Source organism: Passer domesticus, chromosome 8 (assembly GCF_036417665.1).
Source record: "Passer domesticus isolate bPasDom1 chromosome 8, bPasDom1.hap1, whole genome shotgun sequence".
NCBI classification, from domain to species: Eukaryota; Metazoa; Chordata; class Aves; order Passeriformes; family Passeridae; genus Passer; species Passer domesticus.
Window position 1 is genome coordinate 45,463,618 of NC_087481.1, and position 21,884 is coordinate 45,485,501.

Here is a 21,884-nt window from a genome sequence, read left to right on the forward strand (position 1 = left end):
GACCTACAGCAGAAGATCTGGGCCTAAACCTGGAATGGCCAGGGACTGATTTACAGAGTCATTTCTAATCTAAATGCAGGCCAGCTGCAATTTGTTCCAGCTCTGTAAAGAGAGCTGTTTACCCCCAGACCTCTGTCTAGTTCAGAGACATGCAGAATTGTTTCTCACGTACCTACTCTTCAGGGCTATTTTTGTCTTCTAAACAATGACAATTTGCAGAAGTCTCAGCCAGAAAGCAAAGACCCATCTCAGCAAAAGGACTAATCAGCCAGTGTCCCTAAACTGCAATGCAGTACATGGTTACAGAAGCAGACCAAAAACTCCTCAATGCCTTCTAGCGAAGCCAGTCCCAGAAATGGTGCAGAAATGGCCTGGAGTCATTGCTAAATGCAATGATTGTCCTCATGGCTGATTCATTTTACTCAACCACCATCTCCAGGGTGAGCATTTGCTCATTCAAGTGAGGCAAAGTCATGGCCAGAATGTTTGTGTAGTGTGTTCATTCTAGGGTGGCTTTTGAGAGCTCCATGAAATTTTTAACAGCTCCCTCTTCCAGTAGCCATCTACAGCCTCTCTGAGGGAGAAGGAATGGAAAGATGGGAGCAATGTCCAGCTTTCTTTCTCACCCCAGCCTCAAACTTTCTCCAATTAACAGAATGATTCATAAGCCATCAGCAACATACTGTCTTCAGGGAGAACAGCAGTAGGAAGATGGTACAGACAATCCCTTTGCTAGTGAAATACCGTCCTGGGCCAACAGTTCACCTGGGGTGGGGGTGGACAGGATCTCAGCCCCAGTCCATCATGCTCGGGACTTTGGCAGGAGAGAGTTTAACTTTTCATTGACTAGCATTCCCCAGCAAAGCTGATGTTAAGGGGAGTCTACAATACACATCCAGCTTCCAAAGGGTTAGCATAGCAGGCAGGAGAGGAAAGAGATGGATTTGGCTCATAATAGTCAAATTTCAAGGGTCCTCTCTCCACAAAAAATAAGTCTGCAGTCAGAACAGCCAAAAGCCACAGGGAAGCTGGGGTTGGGGGGATGATGGTCTGCCTGTTATAAGTGTTTCTGCTGCTCTTCAGAGCTGAATGCTTTTTCAAAGGCCTAGCAATGGATATTGATTTCAGCCTGAGAGTAGCAGCCTCCCCACCCACCCACCCACCCTCCCACCCACCCAGAAGTGACTCTCAGCAGGATGCACTGTGGCTGTAAGTCTTCTGCTTAACAGCAAAGCAACACATCTGGCGACGTCTTAAATATATTCATAGGACACTGGTGACTGGAATTGGAGGGGAATCAAATGGGGTAAAGGGAAGAGTGAACATGAAGAGGGGAATGAGGGAAGAAAGGGATGGGAAGGTTTAAAAATGTTAACTGTTCATGAAAGATAAAAGTCATCTTCTGATATAGCAGCACTTTAGCAGTCAGCCGCGCTGAGTAGACCCTGTCTGAGATCAACCGCATGCCAACTTTGTTCCAGAAACAAGTCTGAGAGCCTCTCTCTTCAGCAAGTATTGGTTACGTGGATAGTTCTTTTGTCCTGGCATGTAAATACTGCAGCTTAAATGAGTCCTGGGAACAAAAAACAGAACAAACCAAACAAACCCCATTCATATTAAGCCTTTTAATGATTTAAAATAACATCTGATTGATCAAACTGTTTGCGAAAATCAAGATCTGACAGGTCCAGAGCATCACTGTACAGTTACCAAACAGGATACAGGAAGTGCTCCATGACAGAGCACTTTCATGGGAAAATGTCACTGTGGACACCCCTTTGCACAAGCCTGTCAGCTCTTCTGCCGTTCTTCTCTCTTATGTTTACTGCCATTAACAGTAACTGTGCATGTACCCACCCACACAGGCAATCATGTTATGCCACTTCACTCATATGCATCAAATTCACTCTACAGCTGACCCAAACATATGAAACATTTTGTACTCCCCACACTGTGCTGGCCAAGACAGAAGGTGATGAGCAAACTAACGAGGCTCTGATATGAATAATTTAACAGCCATGCTATGCGAGAAAAGACAAGGGCTAGGCCCTATCCATAAATTATTTTGCACATTGATGCATCTCGATTTAATTTGCCTGGGCTTGTGCTTGTGCCTCAGTGTCTCCTCCCCTAGCCAAACTGTAATCTTGAATCAGCTTGCTGCACAGTGAGGAGAACGGTCATCACTTCAGAGGGAGGTTCTTGGCAAAACTCTCCTGCCTGGTGACAACTGCCCAGGGTCAGGCCATCTGCATCCTCTTGTTAGGCAGCAGCTGCTCTACTCGCTCTGCAGAAACCCTTCTTCCTTCTGGACAGCAGTACAACTGATTTAATTATTGATGATGATGGACAGAGGAGGAGGAGTTCTTCAGGGGGAGTCATAGGCACCACATGTCACAAATCCTAAAATAAAGTCCCTATTCTAAGGTACCAGAGCAATTCCTGTCCTTTTACAGGACACTGTAATTACTGTATAACCAAGATGACAAACACTGCTAAACCCCGCCAGTTATTCAAACAGCAGGCTCACACTACATCCAGTGTCACCTTTGAGCCTCACTTTATTTTTAAAGGGTTTTTTTTTTACCTGTGCGAGTGTGAGGTACAGTGTAGTGTTATTTATCTGGAGATGTAGGTGTATGTTCTGGACGGGGAACGAGTGGATTCTGCCTGGGCAGCTGGGTCATTCAGAAAATCCCAGATGAGGATGGTGTCATCATGTGAGCTGCTGACGATCTGGAACTCATCAAACTGAAGTCGAAAGACTCTTCCAGAATGCTCCTGAAATGCCAGTGGGAGACAGAGCATGTTACTTTGCAAACTAGCTGGCACCTGGGATGGAGTAGGGAAGATGAACTTGGGCTTGATTTTAGTGTAATATTAATTTGTCAGTAAACCCACACTGTGCATCACCACCACAGAGCATAAATTAAACCCTCTCTCAAGGAAAAGGGTTTGCTGTATCTGAGGACTTGACTTGCAGGAAGTTTACATTACAGTTGTCCCACTACTCCTTAAATCCCAATATTAGACACACACTGTGCAGAACAATCCAAACTCTCTCCCCACATAATTTCATCTGGAAAGGCTGACTGGTGCACTGTCTTCCTTATTTCATCACAAAACTCCTGGCTGGAATTACAACATTCCCAGGTACAGCAGGTTACAGGGTAAGAGATAAGAACTTTGCATTCAAGACTTGGCATCACTGCCACTCCTGAAGAGGGAACAGCTTAATACTGGAGGACACTAAGGAGCCTGTTATAAAGTCCAGTGACACAGCAGAAATTCCTCCTAAGCAGTTCTAAAAATATGATCTAGAAAGGGCATTCTTTATAGGCAGTTTGCATTCTGCTCTGAGGCTGAGTGGAAATGGCATGACAATTGGCAAGAGTTCAGACTATAATTAACAGGAGGCAATGGCAAGATCCTGGATTTCACAAAGCAAAGCCACTCTGCTTTCACTTGTGTGTTGCCTATTTTCTCTTGGTGCTCATGACACTCCAAGAGCAGTGGTCTCCTCCTTGGTCACCAGGGAATAGAAACTGTGCAGTGATGGTGAGCCCTGTCTCTTCCATGAACACACATTTCTCTTTAGTGCTCACACATTATAAGGGGCTTCTGAGGGTCAGGAAAAAAACATGTCTCAAAATACTTTAATACTAAAACTACAGGCTTCTCAAACATTTAGGCAAAAGAGAATTGCTAGTTACTAAAGGGGAAGTCTTTGTTTTATAGCACAAGACTACAAAAATACAGCTCAGTTTACAAAGAAAAACAGCTGCTTTAAAGTGAATTTCTGAATCTTTAAATCAAAATTATCTAAAAATAAATGCAAATGTAAGCCAGATTCTAAAATAATTTTTTTAGGATTTCTAATCGATGGAACCTTTTTGATCTTCTAACTGTAACTTGAGTTTGTCTTATAAACACCTTATGAGTTTCTGTCTTCCCACCTATTCTTAAGGAAAGTGTTTTTCCAGATTTTGTGTTATAGGAGTAAAGAAGTTCTTACAAAAAGTATCATTACAACAGTCAGAACCACTGATGGATTATTCACAGAGATGGTGGGGGGAGGTGGGGGGAGAGACAGAGAGAGATAGATAGAGATAGAGGTACTTTTAAAAGTTCTTTTCAAAACTCTCTTTTTGATCCCAGTCACTGTGGTCTAAATAAGTCTGCCCTACCTGGACTGTTTATGTCATAAGGAAAGCTGAACTGTGAGCTTATTCTGTTCATGGAAAGCTTCTGTCAAATTCATGTGGCCACTGTTCCAGCTAAGGGAAGACAAAACTGGAAGGGACCTGGCATGCAGTGAACATTTGTTATCTGTGCACTTTCCTCCTACTGTTTGAAAATTGAACACAAGCAGCAGGAGACTCATGATGTTCATTGTGCAGCCAGGTTTAATTTTGGAGGACGAGGGAACAGGAAAAAAACACCAAAGCATGGGTAAGCGGGTATAAGGACACCCTGTTGTCATAAAAGTCCTAAAAGCACCACTACAGCTTCCTCTGCTCCCCACCCTGCTTTTGGCCCCCTCCATTGCTATCAAACAGGGATTTATGAGTATCCATGTGTTGAGATTCCTACAGTGTTTCTATCCCACCGCTCCTGATTTATAATATAATTAGCTGGGGCACTTTGGCTGTCCACTGCTGGAAAATTCAGAGGAAACCACACCAGTTAAATTAAGTCTACAGGTTACTAGGCACACATTTGTCTCAGGCTGGAGCAGAAACACTACCAATATCAAGTCTTAAGTCTTAGACTCTCAAGGATATGAGCTCATGGGCAGAGTTGTTCCACAGCTTGGAACTGGGTGACCAATGACAAAGGGCTTTTCTGGATCTCAGCCATGAAACTATTTTCACTTCTATTTGGCTAACAAGAAGGTTTTGAACATAGCACCTGCAGGCATCCAAAGCCCTCATGGACTCTGATCCTGTAGCTGATGGTCCAAATTCATGATTGGAAAAGGATAGCATGACTTAATGATCTTACTGCCTGTCAGCTGAGTCCCAGTAACCTCACAGCCTGCACCAAATGTGACGTAAAGTACTTCAGTGAAAACTACAACAGGAGCAGTTCAGTTGGTTGATGAGTGTGCAGAAGATCAGCCAGCCAACTCAGCTGGTGAGAAGTAACCACACTTTTAGAGAATCAGACAGACTTGGTACAATCCTGTTTTAGAGCACAGACTACAGTCAGGAGCCACAGCAGGAAAAGTTCTAACATACACCTACTGAAACACTGCCCAAACACTTTCAACCTAAGAAATAAAAACATATAGTACTTATTTTTCAATGAGATTTTGGTACTGGTTGAAATCGTGCTTTATCCCCAGCAAGAATGCCATTTTTTTGGGTTGAATGTGGTGGAGGAACACTTATTAGAACCACTCTAAGGCCTTCGCTGTCCTGGCATTTCTCTCACAACTTTCCCACATTATTCTAAGACTAAGCAGAGACATTTTTAAACATGATTGTAAATGTTGTTAACACTCACATAATGACATTTTAACCACACGATCATTGACCTTCACTAGAAACCAGTGGACAGCATGAAAAGAGTAGTTGCTGTTTAACCATAAGGCACTTTCACTGCCTGTTTCTGTCCTACTTTTTCTTTAAGCACCCAAAACACAGCTGAAAGCAATCCCAAGTGTGTTTTGGTTCCTGTTCCTCAAATTTGGAATGTACTATTTTAAAGAAATTTCATGTCAACAACTCAGAGAACTTACTACTACATCATCAGGTACACACAGATTAATGTAAACCCACTAGCATATGGATTTCAAGGATGAGTTAAAGAATTGATTCAGTTATTAACTTCAAATCACAGAATAAAACTGTTGAAAAGTCCAGAGTGGAGTGAAAAGCTCAGAGATTCTAATTTTAATAGTTGCAATTAATAGCTTATAAAATTAGAAGTTGGACATGCAAAAAGCCAGACCCCTAGAAATTATTTCAAGATCCTGCAGACTGGGGCTAAACTGATTTGAGTTTTCACAGCTCAAGATAGCTCTGAACAAGCACACTTTCTTCTACACCTCTATCTAAAGCTCTTACCACAAGGGTTCGCAAGCAGAGGGTCCCTGCTGGAGCACGGGGATCCAAAGCAGCCACAAGATCCCATACTTTAATTTTCCTAGTGGTGAAAAATAGACAAACACCATGGCTCTGTTAAAGAGAAAAGAGCAAGTACTCACAGAAGAAAATAACTGTTAGTACAACTTAGCTAATACATCAGTTTAAGGAAAATTACAGCAATCCTTCTGCTCTTGAGAACTGGTTCTTGCATTTCCCCTTTGTAAAGCTTATAGAACTTAATGGGAGGTAAAAATATGCTGTCAATAAAGTAAAACATATAAAAAGCAGGTGGTAATAACTAACAGAAACACTTGGGAATGCAGACAACTAGTCTGTAATGGCAAATGGTCCTGCAGACAACCACAGATGGGAAAGATTGCTCTTAAAAGTGGCTAAGCTGAAAGAAGTTTCAAGTTGAGTCAGTCAGATATTCTTACCAAGCATAAGAACTGGACCACACATATCAAATCACATGGACTTATTTCAAAAGAAGAATGAAAGCTATGCTCTATAGCATGGTTCTCATTTATTGGCCATGAGAAGGTCCTCTTAGTATGACAGACAGAGAGTCTGATATTTATACAGAAGATGCACAAAGTGGAATGGGAGACACTGAGACAGACAGGAAGATGCAAAGCATTGAGTGCACTGGTAACCTCACCCATCATATGCCCCACTGACTATCCTCTTGTTATCAAAGCGTATGCATCTCACCAACTCTTCATGGCCTTCCAGCACTCGTAAACATGCCCCACACTCTATATCCCACAGCCTGCAAGAGAGTACAAAGAAGCATGAAGAACTTTTTAATACCTTAGCGTTGCAGTGAAACATTTGGTCTTTGCTTGTAGTTAATGGAAACTTGGAAATAAAGATTATTATGGAACAACAGAGAAGAAACAAACGACTCATCACTCCTTTTCCCACAGTTAAATGCATACATGATTTGCCACATGACCCTGTGATGTTACAGTAACACACGGCAGATGAGTCACAAACCAGTTGTGTCTAGTATCTACAGCTCTAGTAACACAGGATATCTCCCAGTTATCTTCACAGTGAGCCTCCCTTTGTTTTACTGAGGTTCATAGTTTGTAAAAGTGTTGTGCCTTGGTTTTAAGATATTAAGAGAGGGAGACTTACTAATCCCCTTGGCAGCTTGTTTCAATTGATATGATCACCTTCATGGGGCATGTGCCCCTCTCTGCTCCCCTACATGCCAATTTCTGATTTGGAGACTTCCATCAGACAAATTAAGTTATTAATATAGTGGTGAGAGGTACACCTCTATACCTTTTCTTTTGTCATTTCTCCCCCTGAAGGTATGCTTAATCTGTAATACAGGCACCTTATGCATAAGCTAAAATGGATGCTCTGTGTTTATTATTTTAAATGCATTTTTTCTTGCTCTCAAATAACTCCTGTGGCTCTATGTGAACTGTTTCTAATAATACAGTATTTTTTAAAAGTTCTGCCACCCAAACCAATATACAGTAAGAGGCCCAGCAACACATTATTCTCTCAACTGTAACTATCCCAGTTTCAGCTTTTGTGATGGATTTTCAGCATGGAGAATAAATTAAAATACTTATTTTTTACACTTGCACACTACCTCAAAAACCAGTTAAATGCTTTAAACAGTTATGAAGTAAGTCTATTTGTTTTCCATACTTTTGCCAGCTCTTTGACGTGACTCCCAATTACCATGAATAAAAAAAGATTATTTGCTTACAAGAACTGAAATTCTTTGACATGTATTTGTCTAGAGATATTCCATCTCTGGCTGAGACGTGCTCTGCTCTTACAGCAGTCCTGTAATAGCAGTATCTGCTCTGACTCCCTGACACACAGCAGAAACAAAGCAGTCACAAATGCTCTCAAATGCTCATTCAGTAAGTGCTCTGACTGGCATGAACTTCACTGTAGTGAGAAATATGGGGTTTGTGGAATTTCTCTGGGTGACACATCTTGAAGCAGAACAGCTGCTGAGAGGTCAGGTCACTTTTGCTTGAGAGACAAAGAAAGAGATAAACCATCCCCATGTATTTTATTCCTGAGGTTCCCCAGGGAATAATCCAGATCTGGTTGATGTGTGCCTAAGGCTGGTGGATAATGACTGCAGCTGTCTTGCCACAACAAGTTGCTCTCACTTTGGACAACAGAGGAATGAACAGAACACTTTTGTCATTGTAGAACTGAGAAAGGATATGTCTATGCACATGTTTGAAGCCAACAAGGAGCTCAAAGTGCTTCTTCAATCTGTGAAGTTGATCTTTCAGGAATCTGTGTAGGGCCCAAAAGTTTTCACATGAGTACAGCAAACCAGTCAAGGTCAGAGCAAACAACTCCAAGACAAAGGCACTCTGGCTGCTAGAGAGAATGATGTCTCTCAAGGACTGCAAACAGGATGGACAATGCCAGACATTAACTGGTGCAGAAAGGTTTGAAGAGCAATTTTGTGCCAGGAACTTTTGTGCCATGTGTTTCCATTCCTTGCCATTGATCATGAAATTGCCAGCAGCTCTGGGAGGCTGCATCACACTAACTCAGGCCAGTATTTTCAGGTCCCAGTCTAAGGTTTTACCTGAATGGATTACAAGAGGTGATCATGTCCCTTGTCACATGGCAAATGGGCTTTCATGTACCGGGGGCATAACTGCTATTGAGAGTAGGCTCTCTTAGCAAAGTTGGTGCCAAGGGTCCTTCTCAGATTTGATAAGTTTTTCTAACTTCTATTTCTTTAAATATTCAAAGAAATAAACAGTAAAAGAACTAAACTTAAGGCTTGAGAACTAACAAAAAAAATCACTACAATTGTGAACACAGTCAAAACACAACCACTGCTTTTTCCTATAACTTTGGGAGAACTTCTGGAAATAGAGGGAGGTCTGCAATTATCTCAGCCTTTAATTCACTTGAAAGCTGAGTGGGGAGATGTACAGAAGGTAGGTGAGCCTGGATCCCCCCCTCTTAGAGAGAATGCTACTGTCTAAACAGATTAGTTATCAGATCCTTATGTGTGCACACCCTAGAAATAGACACATGAAGACCAATCACTCAGTAAAAACCCAAGATGGTATTGTCTAATTTTATTTTCTTGCCCTAAATTCTCTGGATCCTTTTTTTTTTCTTTTCCTATGTCTTTTTTTTTTTTTTTTCTTGTCTGTAGCAATTAGGAACTTTGGCTCTAGAAGCTAAGATACTGAAGTGATTGGATTAAACTTGATGGACCAGTTTCTGCTAGATGGAAATCAGCACAATGATAGTGATGTCTATGTAGCAGGTGAAATTTCCAGCCTAAATAATTCTTCTATGCCTCAGCTACTTCAGATGTCCTCAACATTTGCAGTTGCAAAACTAGAAATCACAAATCCATCTTCTGGAAAAAACCTTCCCTGCAATTGAGGAATAATGGATTTTTAATTTCTGTATCAGCCTGTACTGAAGTCCAGCACACAACATCTGACAGTGGACTAAAATCAAACCTACAAAGCACCAAACCATCCACAAAGATGACTTAGGAATAATTTTCTTAATCATCCTTCTACTGACTTGTGCCCTCTGGTAATGGCGGGGAGAAAGCTCTCTTTTTAGCATCGGGTAAGTCTTCTGCCTTGCTCACACTGCTGCTAAACTTGACTTCCATTAAGATTCACTGTTGACATTCCTGAAATTCTAGCACAATTTATCCATTAAGTAGGGATTTTGTCCAATGCAAGCATAAAAGTAACTGTATTCCTGTTTAGCATTATCACTATCTTGACATTTATTTTTATTAGCATTGCATATTTTAGATCCTTCCCTAGCTGCTGTAGTATTTAACTATTTCTTGCTCTACTTCTGTGGCCAAGTTTCATAGTACAACTGCAGAGGCTTATTTTTTCTATTTGAAGTGCAGTTCTCAACAGTGGTGCTGCTCTTACACAATGCCTGCAATACCTCTTCCCTTGATTAAGAGATGGAAGTTTTAGCTCTCCTGGTCATGCTCTCAGACAGCCCTGTACTAAAATCTGGAACAGTGACCTGGTGATGTCAACCAAAGGACCACTGTTTTTCTACAGAATGCAGAGCAGGGAGAGGCAGCATGTTGCAAACCACGTCCACAGGCAAACAATAGCACAGATCATTCTCACTGAGGAAATATTATTACTGACATGTGAAGTGAAGGGCTCCTGCTTACACTGTCCAGCTTTCAAGTTTCATCAAAAGGCAGACAATTACTTTAAAAAATGAAAAAGGGAAAGGGAGATTGCTGTTACTCCCATTTCCATGACAGAGCCATTTTTCTATATCATGATAACTAATACTCAAACTTGTTCCATACATCCTGAAATTAGTGGGGCATCCCTCTACCAGCAGCTGCAGGATGTAGGGAGAAATTCTGGCTTGTGATACCAGAAAGAGTTAAATCTCAGACTGCAACCAGGGCAGCTGGAGAAGTGCAAAAGGCAGCAAACTGAACTTCATCCTCTAAACCAGCTGTTCCAAACTTAACCAGGTGCCAAGTACCACAAGAAGAGTTTGGCGAGAGCCCAGGAGGATTTCTGCAGAGGATTAAATGCCTCTTACTGCAAATCTGACCCCTTTAACTAGACACATAGTCCAATTAAAATATCACAAGAGGACATCTTAGAAAGTGGTACTTGCCAGCTTTTTCATACACCAGAACTGTCAGAGCAAATGCAACTTGTTGATTAGTATGGGACTCTTGAGATGTAGAGGATGAAAGACAACACAGTAAAACACGCTTCTAATATCTCTTTCCAGTAGTTCCCAATGTTCTATACTAAAGAAAGCATATTTCAAATTTGACAAGGGTACAGAGCACTTCAGCTGCCTAACCTCAGCATGTCCCAGGGCACCAGAGACAGCGTGCTTGCACAGAAGCCTGCGATGGGGAGTTTGTCTCTCACCTGATGGTGTTATCTGAAGAGCCGCTCACTACTAGCCTGTCTCTGTACTGCAGACATGCAATGCCTCGTTTGTGGCCATTTAAGGTGCGCACAAATTCGCAGGTACTAGTGTTCCATACCTGTGACAGGAAGGGGGGAGGGAACCACACAGAGACAAAATTATTATGAAGAGACTAGCAAAAGATGGTGTCTGCATGATAAATAGATGCATCCAGAATGGTTTTAATGAAGATGCTACCATTAAGACTGGGAAAATTACCCCTCTTGATGACCTGTGATTATAGTCTGCAACCGATAGCAGGTTGGGTCACTGTACACAGAAGATTTTTGCCACACAGTATCAAATTAGCTTCCATGTTTAAGCACTCTTGGGCTATGATTTTGTTTACACAATATAGATTCTCCTGAGGTTTAATGCTGCAGACTGGAATCACAGCAGTAACACTTACTTAAGTGCCTCCTTAAGTATCTCCTATCAACTCACCTTCACTTTTATCCCCATGCTGCCCTGTAAAAACTGTTTAAATGACTGAACAGGTTATGAAAGTGGTCAAGTTGAAAAAGAACAGAGAAAACAATGTCCTTTTTTAACTGCATCTGTACCAGGAACTGATTTGCCATAGGTTCTGTAAATGAGCTGTGCCAGCTCAACTGAGGAGGGACGAGTGTAAATGAGCAGAAGGAAGGACACTGCTTCTAAAGGAAGATCCTGCTAGGGGCCATCTTCCCTGTCTGGTCACTGTTCTTTGTTAATAAATACCCCGGAGCAGCAAACACAAAGCCTCTGAAACACCTCACCTTTATAGTTCTGTCACCTGATGCCGACACAATGTACTTGTCATCGAAGTCCACTACGTTGACGGCAGCTCGGTGCCCTACGAGCACCCTCCTGAGGGTGATGTCCGTGGGGGAGGCCATGTCCCACACGGCGATGGAGCGGTCCTTGGAGCACGTCACCATCATGCCGTTGTTGAAGCGGAGGTGCAGCACGGCCTCGCAGTGGTGGATCAGCGTGTTCAGCATCTCGCCTGCGTTCACGTCCCACACTCTGCGGGTTCACATTTCAAACCAGAGAGAAGAGAGTTAACAACCTGCACTGTGAATTCGCTGCAGAGCGAGAGAGGGACACGGAGAGGTAATTGACTCTCCAACGACATTACAGAAGCAAACACCACAAGTTATATCTACATCTATTAAATAGTTCATTAAAAAATGTATTAGATAAACCTGTTGATTATGTGTACATTGAGACAGTCCAACAGCCAAAAACCCTGCAATGCAGTTAACACCATAAAAATAATGCACCCAGGAAAAAAGCATTCTTTAATTAAGGGAATTTAATGCTGAGGAAAGGTAGAAGACTGATGGCCTTAAAGATTGGTGTTTCCTAGTTGTGCCAGCCTATTATACACTTCATTTCCAGCCAATGTGGAGAAATAAGTTCCCTGACAGGCTTCATTTTTGACCTCTCTCACAGGACTATAAGCTCAAGTGGTAATTTATACAAAAGCAGAAGACAAGACAACTCTTTTCAAACAAATACAAGTAATTGCCACAAGTTGCATCATGATTTGCATTTACCCTGCGGTGCATCTGGTACACAGCTACATTCCAGGAATGTGCTGAACACCCAAATTAAGACACAGCATTTATGTCAATTTAATGTTATTGGAACCAACTGTTTCAACTGAAAGATAATTTAAGATGCAAGTTAGACAAAAGCTTCATACAGAACTTTTAGTACTTGAAATGAAAATTTTAAGCCTGAAAAATATTTATTTTGGGCTATTTTGCTGTCAAACTTCTTTTGCCCTCCATAAAGAGATTTCTTTTGGCACTATCACACCTGTATCCCAGATACACCATATGAAAGCAGAAAATGGCTGTATGATCAGGCACATCAGACCTCGCAGAATTTAAAACTTCCTGCTGCCAAATAAGGCAAGCAGTAAAAAAAGACAAGATGTGAGAAAGACTTCTAATGTCTTATTTTCTAACTTATGGAAACTGAAGTGCATCAACTTATAAACTCCAAATGAGAAAGAAAACCACATTCCAATTAGAAAATGCAAAAGAGAAAAAACTAAAGACCTGAGCCATTAACATACAAACAGTTTGCAGACAGGGTTGCCAAACCGAACAGGAGCTGGAGACCCACTGACTTCTTTGGACAAGTGCATCCCTGAGATCTCAGAAGCATTACGAGCCCATCTGTACTGTCTATTGGATGAAACCTCTCTTCCTGAGGAGACCCAAGGATAAAAGTGATGCATCCTATGTGCCTCTGGGGTCTGCACAAACATTTATAGATACAGTGGGAGACAAAGCATTCCTGGGCAAGTAGCCAGTGTGCAATTTGGCCTGCCTGGCCTGATACAGAAAATGACAGTGCTTGTTACAGAAATCAGCCTCTCCTTTTGCCATCTATTTAGCCCAGTGCAGTTCCCACATCACCTCTAGGCAGGCAGTGTTGCTGAAATTTTGGATTCCAATGAATGACAGGACCCCAAAATCTAGCACAACTGCAAGACTGCATGTATCAAGTGCCAGGAATTCAATTTAATTAGCTTAACAATACTATTAGCTTAACAACAGTAGTTTACATGAGCACAGACGAGCTTGCAGCTATAGGAATGCAGGCTAATAGCTCCAGAAAAGGCCACCAATGCAGCTTTTTTGTAACTTCACTACACAAGCATTGCTTGTACTCTGACAAGAAGGGAGTATATAACAACATGGAGAAGTCAGACCTGCCCCTTCAAATCCAAGTTCATATTGCAATTCATTAACTCATATGTGCCTCTATTTACACTACAGGTCTTACACTCTCTGGTATCCCCTAATATGACTAGTGGACTTCACAAATGCACAGCATGCATTGAGGTGTCCAGCCTTTTACTGGAGACTTGAAGGAAAGCAAGAATGAAAGATTGAATGAAGAAGGAAATATTGAATGAAAAGAAAGAAACATCATGCTGAAATTTAGTTTAAAGTCATAGGGTATCTAGTCATACATATTTTGTTAAAATTAAATGACAATGGATGACTAAACCTTCAAACTTGCTTTGAAAACCTCAGCTCTTAAAAAGTTATTCTCCAAGAGAATTGTAACATTCTCAGGGAGTGTCAAAACATGCAAAACCTTGGTGAAATGCCAGATGGCCTTCCTAAGTCATCTTGACCTTGGCTGGCCTTGGCTTAGATTCTCATTTCTCCCTGACAGAGAATTGCACGGACATCTGATAAGGACAGCACAATGCTGAACAAGTATGCTGAACTACTTCATGGAACTGCTTGAACAGCACACATTTAAGAAGAGATCATTTCAGCAGCTTGCAAAGCTAAAATCTTAAGAGGCAAACAGAAAGGTCCAAATCACAGACACACACCTGACTGTTGAGTCTGAAGATCCAGTAATGATCACCCGTTCATCATACTGGAGGCACAGGACAGAACCCGTGTGTCCAGTGAGAATTCGCTTGCATTCCAATGTATTCTTATCCCAGATCTAAGACAGCAAACATTCAAAATAGTTCAGTAAGGTTTTCATCTTTCAGCACTTACTGGTTTGACTAGACTGTTTTTTATTGCAGCACATCTTCCATAGTGCACTTGGAACATCTTTAGTGGCATCTGCAGAGTCTTCTGCAGGCTCTTTGGTGCAATACATTGACATCTTCGATATTACTGGCTTTACTACGAATATTGGTTTTACCCTTCTCACTAGGATACAGGGCCCAGTAATTACACAGCCTGTAATTACTGCTGGACACAAACTCTGCTGGCGAAGCCTGTCTGTCTGAAAACAGGGTCTCTCTAGCCAGATAAAAGAGTAGCTGCTGTGCAGGTGGGAGGTGGGGGAAGGGGAAGGAGAAGGCTAGGTTACTAACAAGAGACTGGTAGGTGTCACTGAAATTAGGACACTATTATTTATGGCACAGGCACTTCAAGCCATTAGTATTGCCATGATGGAGCATTCTCACCTTAATAGTATTGTCTCGTAGGCCGCTTACTATCTTCTGATCATCATACTGTAAACAATAAACCCCTTTGCTTGTCTCACTTCGGCAGTGGATCCTCTGTAAACTGTGCCTTCCACACCGCCAGTTCGACTCTATTGTCTTGAGGAGAGACAGGAGACAAATGAGATGCAGGGAAAAAAAACCCCACAGAACTATCTCCCCTATTTTTTGTTTGGTTGAGAAGGCAGCAGACACTTTTCTTTACGCTTTTTCCTGCAATCGGGTCCATACAGTGACATAACTGCTTTCTAGAATACACGAACCAATTAAAGAGACCAATGCTTGGAAAACATATTGTGGCTAAACTGGTCTGTGCTGCTGGGAATGGTGAGGAAGAAGTAACCTAAAAGCTTTTTTCTATCTCCAACCTTTAGCCCCTTGTGACTCAACAGCTAAATAACTGAAGAGAAAGTCTCAGTTGAGCTCCAAATGCATTTACAAAGTTGTCACAACAGTACCTGAGCACTGCTTCTGCCGTTAGGAAACAACCAGAACATTCCATTTTGCTCACACTAAATGCAAGGCAAACATGCTCAGCTGCTTCCTCTTTCCCTGAGTCTTAGGACTGCAGACTTTAGAAATGCACTTTCTCTCTGCCTCAGTTCTTGATATCTTCCTGTAACAGCCTATTAGGTCTCATTGCACCAGGAGGAGCAAAGTACCATGGAACAGAGAAAACCAAGATGTTGCAGTGCTGCTGTGATATCTGATGTGCAAAGTGTGGAGACTCCACCTGCAAACAGCTCACTGAACAATCCAACTCATCCTCTGTCTAAAGGAGCAGCAGGATCTTTTATAACTATCCCAGATGTCCAAACTCCAGACAAACACAGACATGTCAGATTTAATGAAATATTACACTGCAACAGAATATCCCCAGAATTGCAGCACCATGAATAAACTGGGAGCATTTGAAAAAAACAAAACTAAAAAACCAACAGTGAAACACCGCTGTATTTGGCAGCTGCTTCTTACCTCTATGTCCTGTATAATTTTGGGGTAAAGTGCTCTGTAGAAGGAGTTGGGTGGCGCAGTTCCATCAGGAGGTTTATTTTTAAATAGATATTGCCCCCTGGAATACAAAGAACATTTCCATTGAACACAAATCATCTTTCAGCATTTTGGAGAAAGGTCCTCCTGGCATTTTACAAATGGATAACAACTGCTGACAGATTCATAGTCAAACTAATTTACTAAGATGGGATGGCTCCTTGTTTGTTTGCCCTGCAACATGTCAGTGTTGCATTTTAAAACTGAAATACCCGAGAAAAATCTGTGTCTAGTAACTCAGGGAAGGGAAATAAATTCTCTATTATGGACATGGGCCCATTCAGCTCAGTAAGGGCTGACAATGGTTCATGCTTGCAATACCCACATACATTATCAGAGGTCACCTTTAAAATAAAGCATGCAAAGCAAATGAAAGAAGCCAAGGAACTCTCAAATTCTCTACACATTCAAGGCTAGCTTTTATCTGCATTAACAGGAACAGTATCAGTTTGGGTACACGGACATTTTACTGCTACTACTCTGTGCTGGTAAGCAACACCTCATCTGTGGTGCCTCCCTCATCTCAACACTGATTTGGAATACTCATATCCCAAGCTAGAGTTTTGTTACCAAAAAAATCCGTAAACGGCAATCACTGCCTGCTGTGTAAAAAACTTTAATTCCTCATCCTGAAGTTAAGAAGCCACCAAACACGGTGTGGAAGCTAGTAAACCCCACCATGGGCGTACTAACTGCTGCTCTGCCTGGCAACATGCCTCACAAAATGGAGAGAGGCACAAATGCCTCCGAGTGTAATCCTGGCATCAGAGGCACAGAGTTTACACTGGGCCAGCTCTCCACTTCTCCCTCCCTTGCTCCATTACAGCATAATTAATTGTTCAATACTTCCTTGTGCATTTCCTTCCCGTCCTTTCCATGCAGTACACCTCAAAACTAATTTCAGAGACTGTACATTAACCACCCTGATACACTTGAACTAGAGAAATCACAATGAACCAAAATCTTGGGGTTGTAAGGCAATACCAAACTACAGGACTGGACAAGCAAAATGACAAATGCTCAGGAAAATAACTTTTGATACTTCTATAAATCAAGAATTCTAAGTACAGCTCGAGAGAAAGGTGCTTTCACATTTAGACAGAGGAATTACCTGTTTCCTCAAATATAATGACCAGCAGACATGCATATGGAAACAAACACATGAAGATGGCACACACGGATACAGACAAGCCACTAACTAGACAGATGCCTATTTACTGTGATCCCTGTATGCCTGAAAGTACATTAATGAAAATTAGTATTACTGGTAAAGGAAGATGAAAACATCTTTTGAGATGCACCTCGGAGACATCCTGGAAGACTTATGGCAGGTCTACAAAAACCTGTGTACAAGCCTATGTGCCTAAAAACCTTTTTATTCTTCCTAACTTTACTAGCTAATGTAACACAAAGTCTGGTTACTACCTGTAAGTTGAGCCCTGCTGCATGCATAGTCAGTTGTTTACTGTTCGGCTGAAGGATTGCTTGGAATTTCCATGGCATCCCAGTAGTTGTTGTGCTGTGGCTCTGGGATAAAAGGAACTATTGTTTGCAGGTTTTGATGACCAGCCAATTCAATCAGATGGACACAAGCATGCCCAGATTTTGGGCTTCTGTTTTATATTCCCTAAATCTGTGTAACCCTTACAGCTTCCTGACAATCTGCCAGTGAAGGCTGCCATGCTGCAGAATGGTGCGTGGGGGGGTTCTGTTGTAAATCATGAGCTGCAAATGCTGAAATCAGGCAGCTCATGTGCAAATTGAGGAGCTGTGACCAAATAACACCAGTTGTCCATCATTCTGAACTGTCCAGTTAGTAAACTCCTTGTGCCATGCACAGAGCTGGCACTGATTACAAGCTATGAAGTTCTATATGGCAGAGATGCAATTGCACTGGGTATTTCCTGTCTGCATCTCCTAACCACACAGCTCTATCTGTTCATCACAGAGAGAACCACAGGGCAATCTGAAAGACTTGGGCACAAACTTATCTTGTGTCAAAGTCACCTCCGGCATATAGCACAAACCTGAAGACATGCAGTAACAGGGGCACTGTCCTTGAAATGAGAAGCAAAATTTTGCACCTGTCTTTTAGAATTGTCATGTGTCTATATGACCAGTATTTGGTACTAATGTTATTTCTAAAATGTGGAGGGAGCAAACCCCAGTGATGCCTCAGCAGAAGACACTCAGCTGATTACACCATACTCCAAGAATGGAGTAGAGTAATTGGGAAGGGTCTAAACAGAGAAAATGGAAAATAGCAAGAGGACAAGACAACACATCATTATGGTTGGCTAGTACAGCCAAAACATAGGAAACATGCTCATCTTCTAACATGGGAAAGATTGCTGCAAAAAGGAAAATGAGAAACTGTCCTGTTTATCTGTGCAGGTTTAACGTAACAAGTCAAACTGTAGCTAGGAGATCAGCCTAGATATCAGGAAAACTTCTCAAACACTGAAGTTAGAAAGAGTAAAAAAGTAAAACCATCAAATTCCTTTCCCACACATTGGAGATCCTGGGGAATCTCCATCAGGAGAAGATTTTAAGAACAAGTTAAGACAAAGATTTGGGATGACTTAAGAAAAACCTGTCTCCTCCTATGGGAAATGAAAAGAACTAAATGACCTCTCAAGCTCCTCTTAGGGCCTACTGTGACCTCAACAGCAGGGAGAAAAAATGGAAGGCCTGGAGAAAATAAGGCACTAAAAGAAATGCAGAAGTTACCACTGTCATGCTTGTGTTTATTTTATACTCTTTAGAAACACTGCACTATTGGAAGCAGATCAAAGTAGTATTTATTTTTAAAGAATGTCTCATAATCCTGATTTACTTGCCTTTACTTCCTGAAACAAACAGTATAACAAAATTAACTATAAACCAGGAGTCTTTGTTTGCAACTCTGTATCTTTTTCTTTTTAATAGCAACCAAAATGCCTGAGCTGTCACTTTTATCTTGTTTATGAAATATTCATACCCAGTTTCCCTTCTGCCAACATCCTAGGGACACCCTTGGAAAAGAAAATTATGTATTAAAGGGTGTACCCCTGAGAGAGAAAGTTCTAATGAAATGTTAGCAGAGCAGCTTCAAACTTGAGTGAGACCTACATTGTAGTAAGGCTATTCCAGATGATTATTAACTAATCTATCTGCATTTCTAAAGTCCCCTATTCTCCATGGTACCTACCCTCAGCTTCCAGTTTGAAAATTAAACAGATATCTAATAGTGAAAATCTGCTGAGGAAAACAAACAGACCTATCAGGAATGAACTAATTCATAGCACATGCTCCCCCACTGCCACTCCTGAAAAAGCTCTTCTGCTCTGAACTGCTGACCAGTTTAGGGTTCCCCTGAGGCACACACAGCTTCTTAATTTGAACTGAAAGACAGCTGGGTGTAAAAATCTCAGTCTGTATATCTCACTTGTCACAGTGGGCTAAGAGCATGATCAGAAGAGGAAGTTGAGGAAAAAAATCCCCCATGTTGCCACATAGCCAAATGTGGCAGCTAACTCCCCAATGGCTGATTTTTGCTGTAAGCAAAAAGGTTTGGAACCAACATGACCTTTCAGTGCTGAATAACCCTCTTCAAATATGGTTTGAAATGCACAACCCCTACTGTCCTGAATGGGGACACAAGAGGTGAAGAATCAGTTTCCTTACCATCCTCTCCTCTCTGACAAACCCCTCCACAGGGAGTCTGTCCTGACCATTCTCTCAATGAGCTTCTTCCACAGCATCCCATCCGACGTCACCCGGTACCACTCCTTGCACACCAGCTCAGCAGCACACAAAGATTTGGCATCCAGGTACGACAGAATGTTCTCAGCAATGTGATCCAATCCCCGAGCTGGGGGAGAACAACAACAACAGAAAAACATTATTTGCTGGACAGACAACTCCCCCTGCTAGTACAAAGATACACTCTCCTTCCATCTCCTCTCCTGCATGTGGAACTGGACAAAATGCACAGAAGAACATTTGAGGCTAAGTTCAGGAGTGAGCAGTGTTATCCAACTTCCTTTGGATATAGCACAACAAGTCATTAAAAATAATAAAGAATCCAAGAAGTCATTCCAATCTACTTCGATGGGTTTTAGCACTAGGGGGATATTCTATGGATGGCATTTCCAACTCAGCAACGCAGCCCCCAAAATCTCTCTATATTAGGACCATTTCTCATCTCACTGCTACAGCTGTTCTCATGTTGCAACGGCTCAAAAGCTGTTTTTGCTAAAGCAGGAGCTTTTAAATGTAATGAAGAAAAAAATATATATTCCCAATGTGTGCCTTGAAGGGTAGTGGTACCTTTAGACAGGGGGGAGGGAAGGATATGCAGATGCACAGGGACGTCAGGAGGGAAGGAGAGGCTGTGTAAGAAGAAAGTGAAGCAGGTTTGCTGGTTTCATTTATTTTAGTGGGTGAAGGAAAAATATGCACCAAAATAATATAATTTGCAAATATTTCCCAGTGTGAATACCAGGACTGGCTTTACTTCAGCATGACTGGAATGACATGTAAAGCAATTGCCTGGTTAGCACCAAGCAGCTCAATGTAATGTCTACGTAGGGAAGGTTATGCTATGTTTCTTAACTGGATATATGTGGTCAGTAAAAAAGTGCCCTTACCAGCTCAAATTTAATCACAATCAAGACTTCAGGAAAACAAGATGCCTTTTAAATGAAAAGCTGTGCAAATACAGCTTCTCTTGAAGGCTGTTTAATTCACAAATGAGACATACCACCAAGAGATTATCTCACTTCACAGGTTAAATTTCCTATGCCTTGTGAAAGTTTAGACCACATCATCCCTCGGGCATAATGTTCAGTCCAACCAAAAATGAAGCATGGCAGATTGGTATTACATGCGTCTTCTTCCCTCTGGTTCACACTTGGGACAAAGTTAAATACATGTTTTCTTGCTTTTTAAAACAACAGCCTCAGAGACCAAGCCCTGCTTGTGAGAGGGTAAGAAAAGGCAGTAAGTACATTTAAAAAGTCACATGTCTGGACTTTTGCAAACCCAAACTGGGTGCAACCAGCTGACTTTGATTAGAGTTCATGACACAAAAATGGCCCAACCTTTTTTTCCTTAATGAAAAAATTTCCAAAGTATCTCCCACTGCATGAAAATGAGACAATTCAGCATGCCTCCTCCTGCTGCTTTCAAATATACTAAACTTAGAATACACTTTGGGTCAGACATTCTGCTCAGCATTTCATGCTTCAATCTTTATGTAGAAAAAGCATGTGAATGATACCAGGAACAACCAGAGAGTGGAGAAAGAGGTCTGACATTTCTTATGTTTAGAGATGCCAAATTAAATGTCAACCTGCAAAATAAAGCATCATGAGCCTTTATTATATATTTAATCTGAAAAGACATGTACAACCACTATTTTTAAAAAAAAAAGTTTGTAAATTTAGATTGACTCCACAGCAAATTGCGGAAAGAGGGAGACAACAGTCTAGTGAATGTTAACAGCAATTTGCAGGAATTCCACAACTGGCAGGGTAGACATGGACATCCTGTTGCCCTGTTCCTGAAGCTTTGTGTGGAAATGGCAGATTTCCCGTCTGTGCTGCTTCCAGAGGGCTCACAGACATTTACACACCCACCAGGACACTTAAATGCCTGCCTCCATAGAATCCTTACAGGTGGCTTTAAGTCAGCAGCACCACTGGAAGGAATTAATTTCATATATGGGGAACAACTGGTGGTTTTAGGAAGCAGGGCTACACTGCAACACCTGGGCACAGTAATCTTCATCCATGTGCCCTTTCTATTTTATCAGGACTTGCACT

General features: G+C 41.7%; 1 protein-coding gene across 12 annotated transcripts in view; it reads right to left on the reverse strand.

Annotated features, from left to right (window-relative positions):
* Window positions 1-1,243: 1,243 nt before the first annotated feature.
* BTRC (beta-transducin repeat containing E3 ubiquitin protein ligase) overlaps window positions 1,244-21,884 on the reverse strand; it is a 114,814-nt gene continuing 94,173 nt past the window's right edge. For all 12 annotated transcript variants that reach the window (XM_064431119.1, XM_064431116.1, XM_064431120.1 and 9 more), the window contains 10 exons: window positions 19,744-19,930; window positions 16,003-16,099; window positions 14,989-15,126; window positions 14,395-14,513; window positions 11,804-12,053; window positions 11,006-11,124; window positions 6,754-6,864; window positions 6,072-6,150; window positions 2,588-2,781; window positions 1,244-1,573 (listed from right to left, as the gene is read on the reverse strand). In XM_064431119.1, the coding sequence (XP_064287189.1) occupies window positions 2,620-2,781; window positions 6,072-6,150; window positions 6,754-6,864; window positions 11,006-11,124; window positions 11,804-12,053; window positions 14,395-14,513; window positions 14,989-15,126; window positions 16,003-16,099; window positions 19,744-19,930 (1,262 nt within the window). In that variant the 3' untranslated portion in view covers window positions 1,244-1,573; window positions 2,588-2,619. The remainder of the gene's footprint in view (window positions 1,574-2,587; window positions 2,782-6,071; window positions 6,151-6,753; window positions 6,865-11,005; window positions 11,125-11,803; window positions 12,054-14,394; window positions 14,514-14,988; window positions 15,127-16,002; window positions 16,100-19,743; window positions 19,931-21,884) is intronic.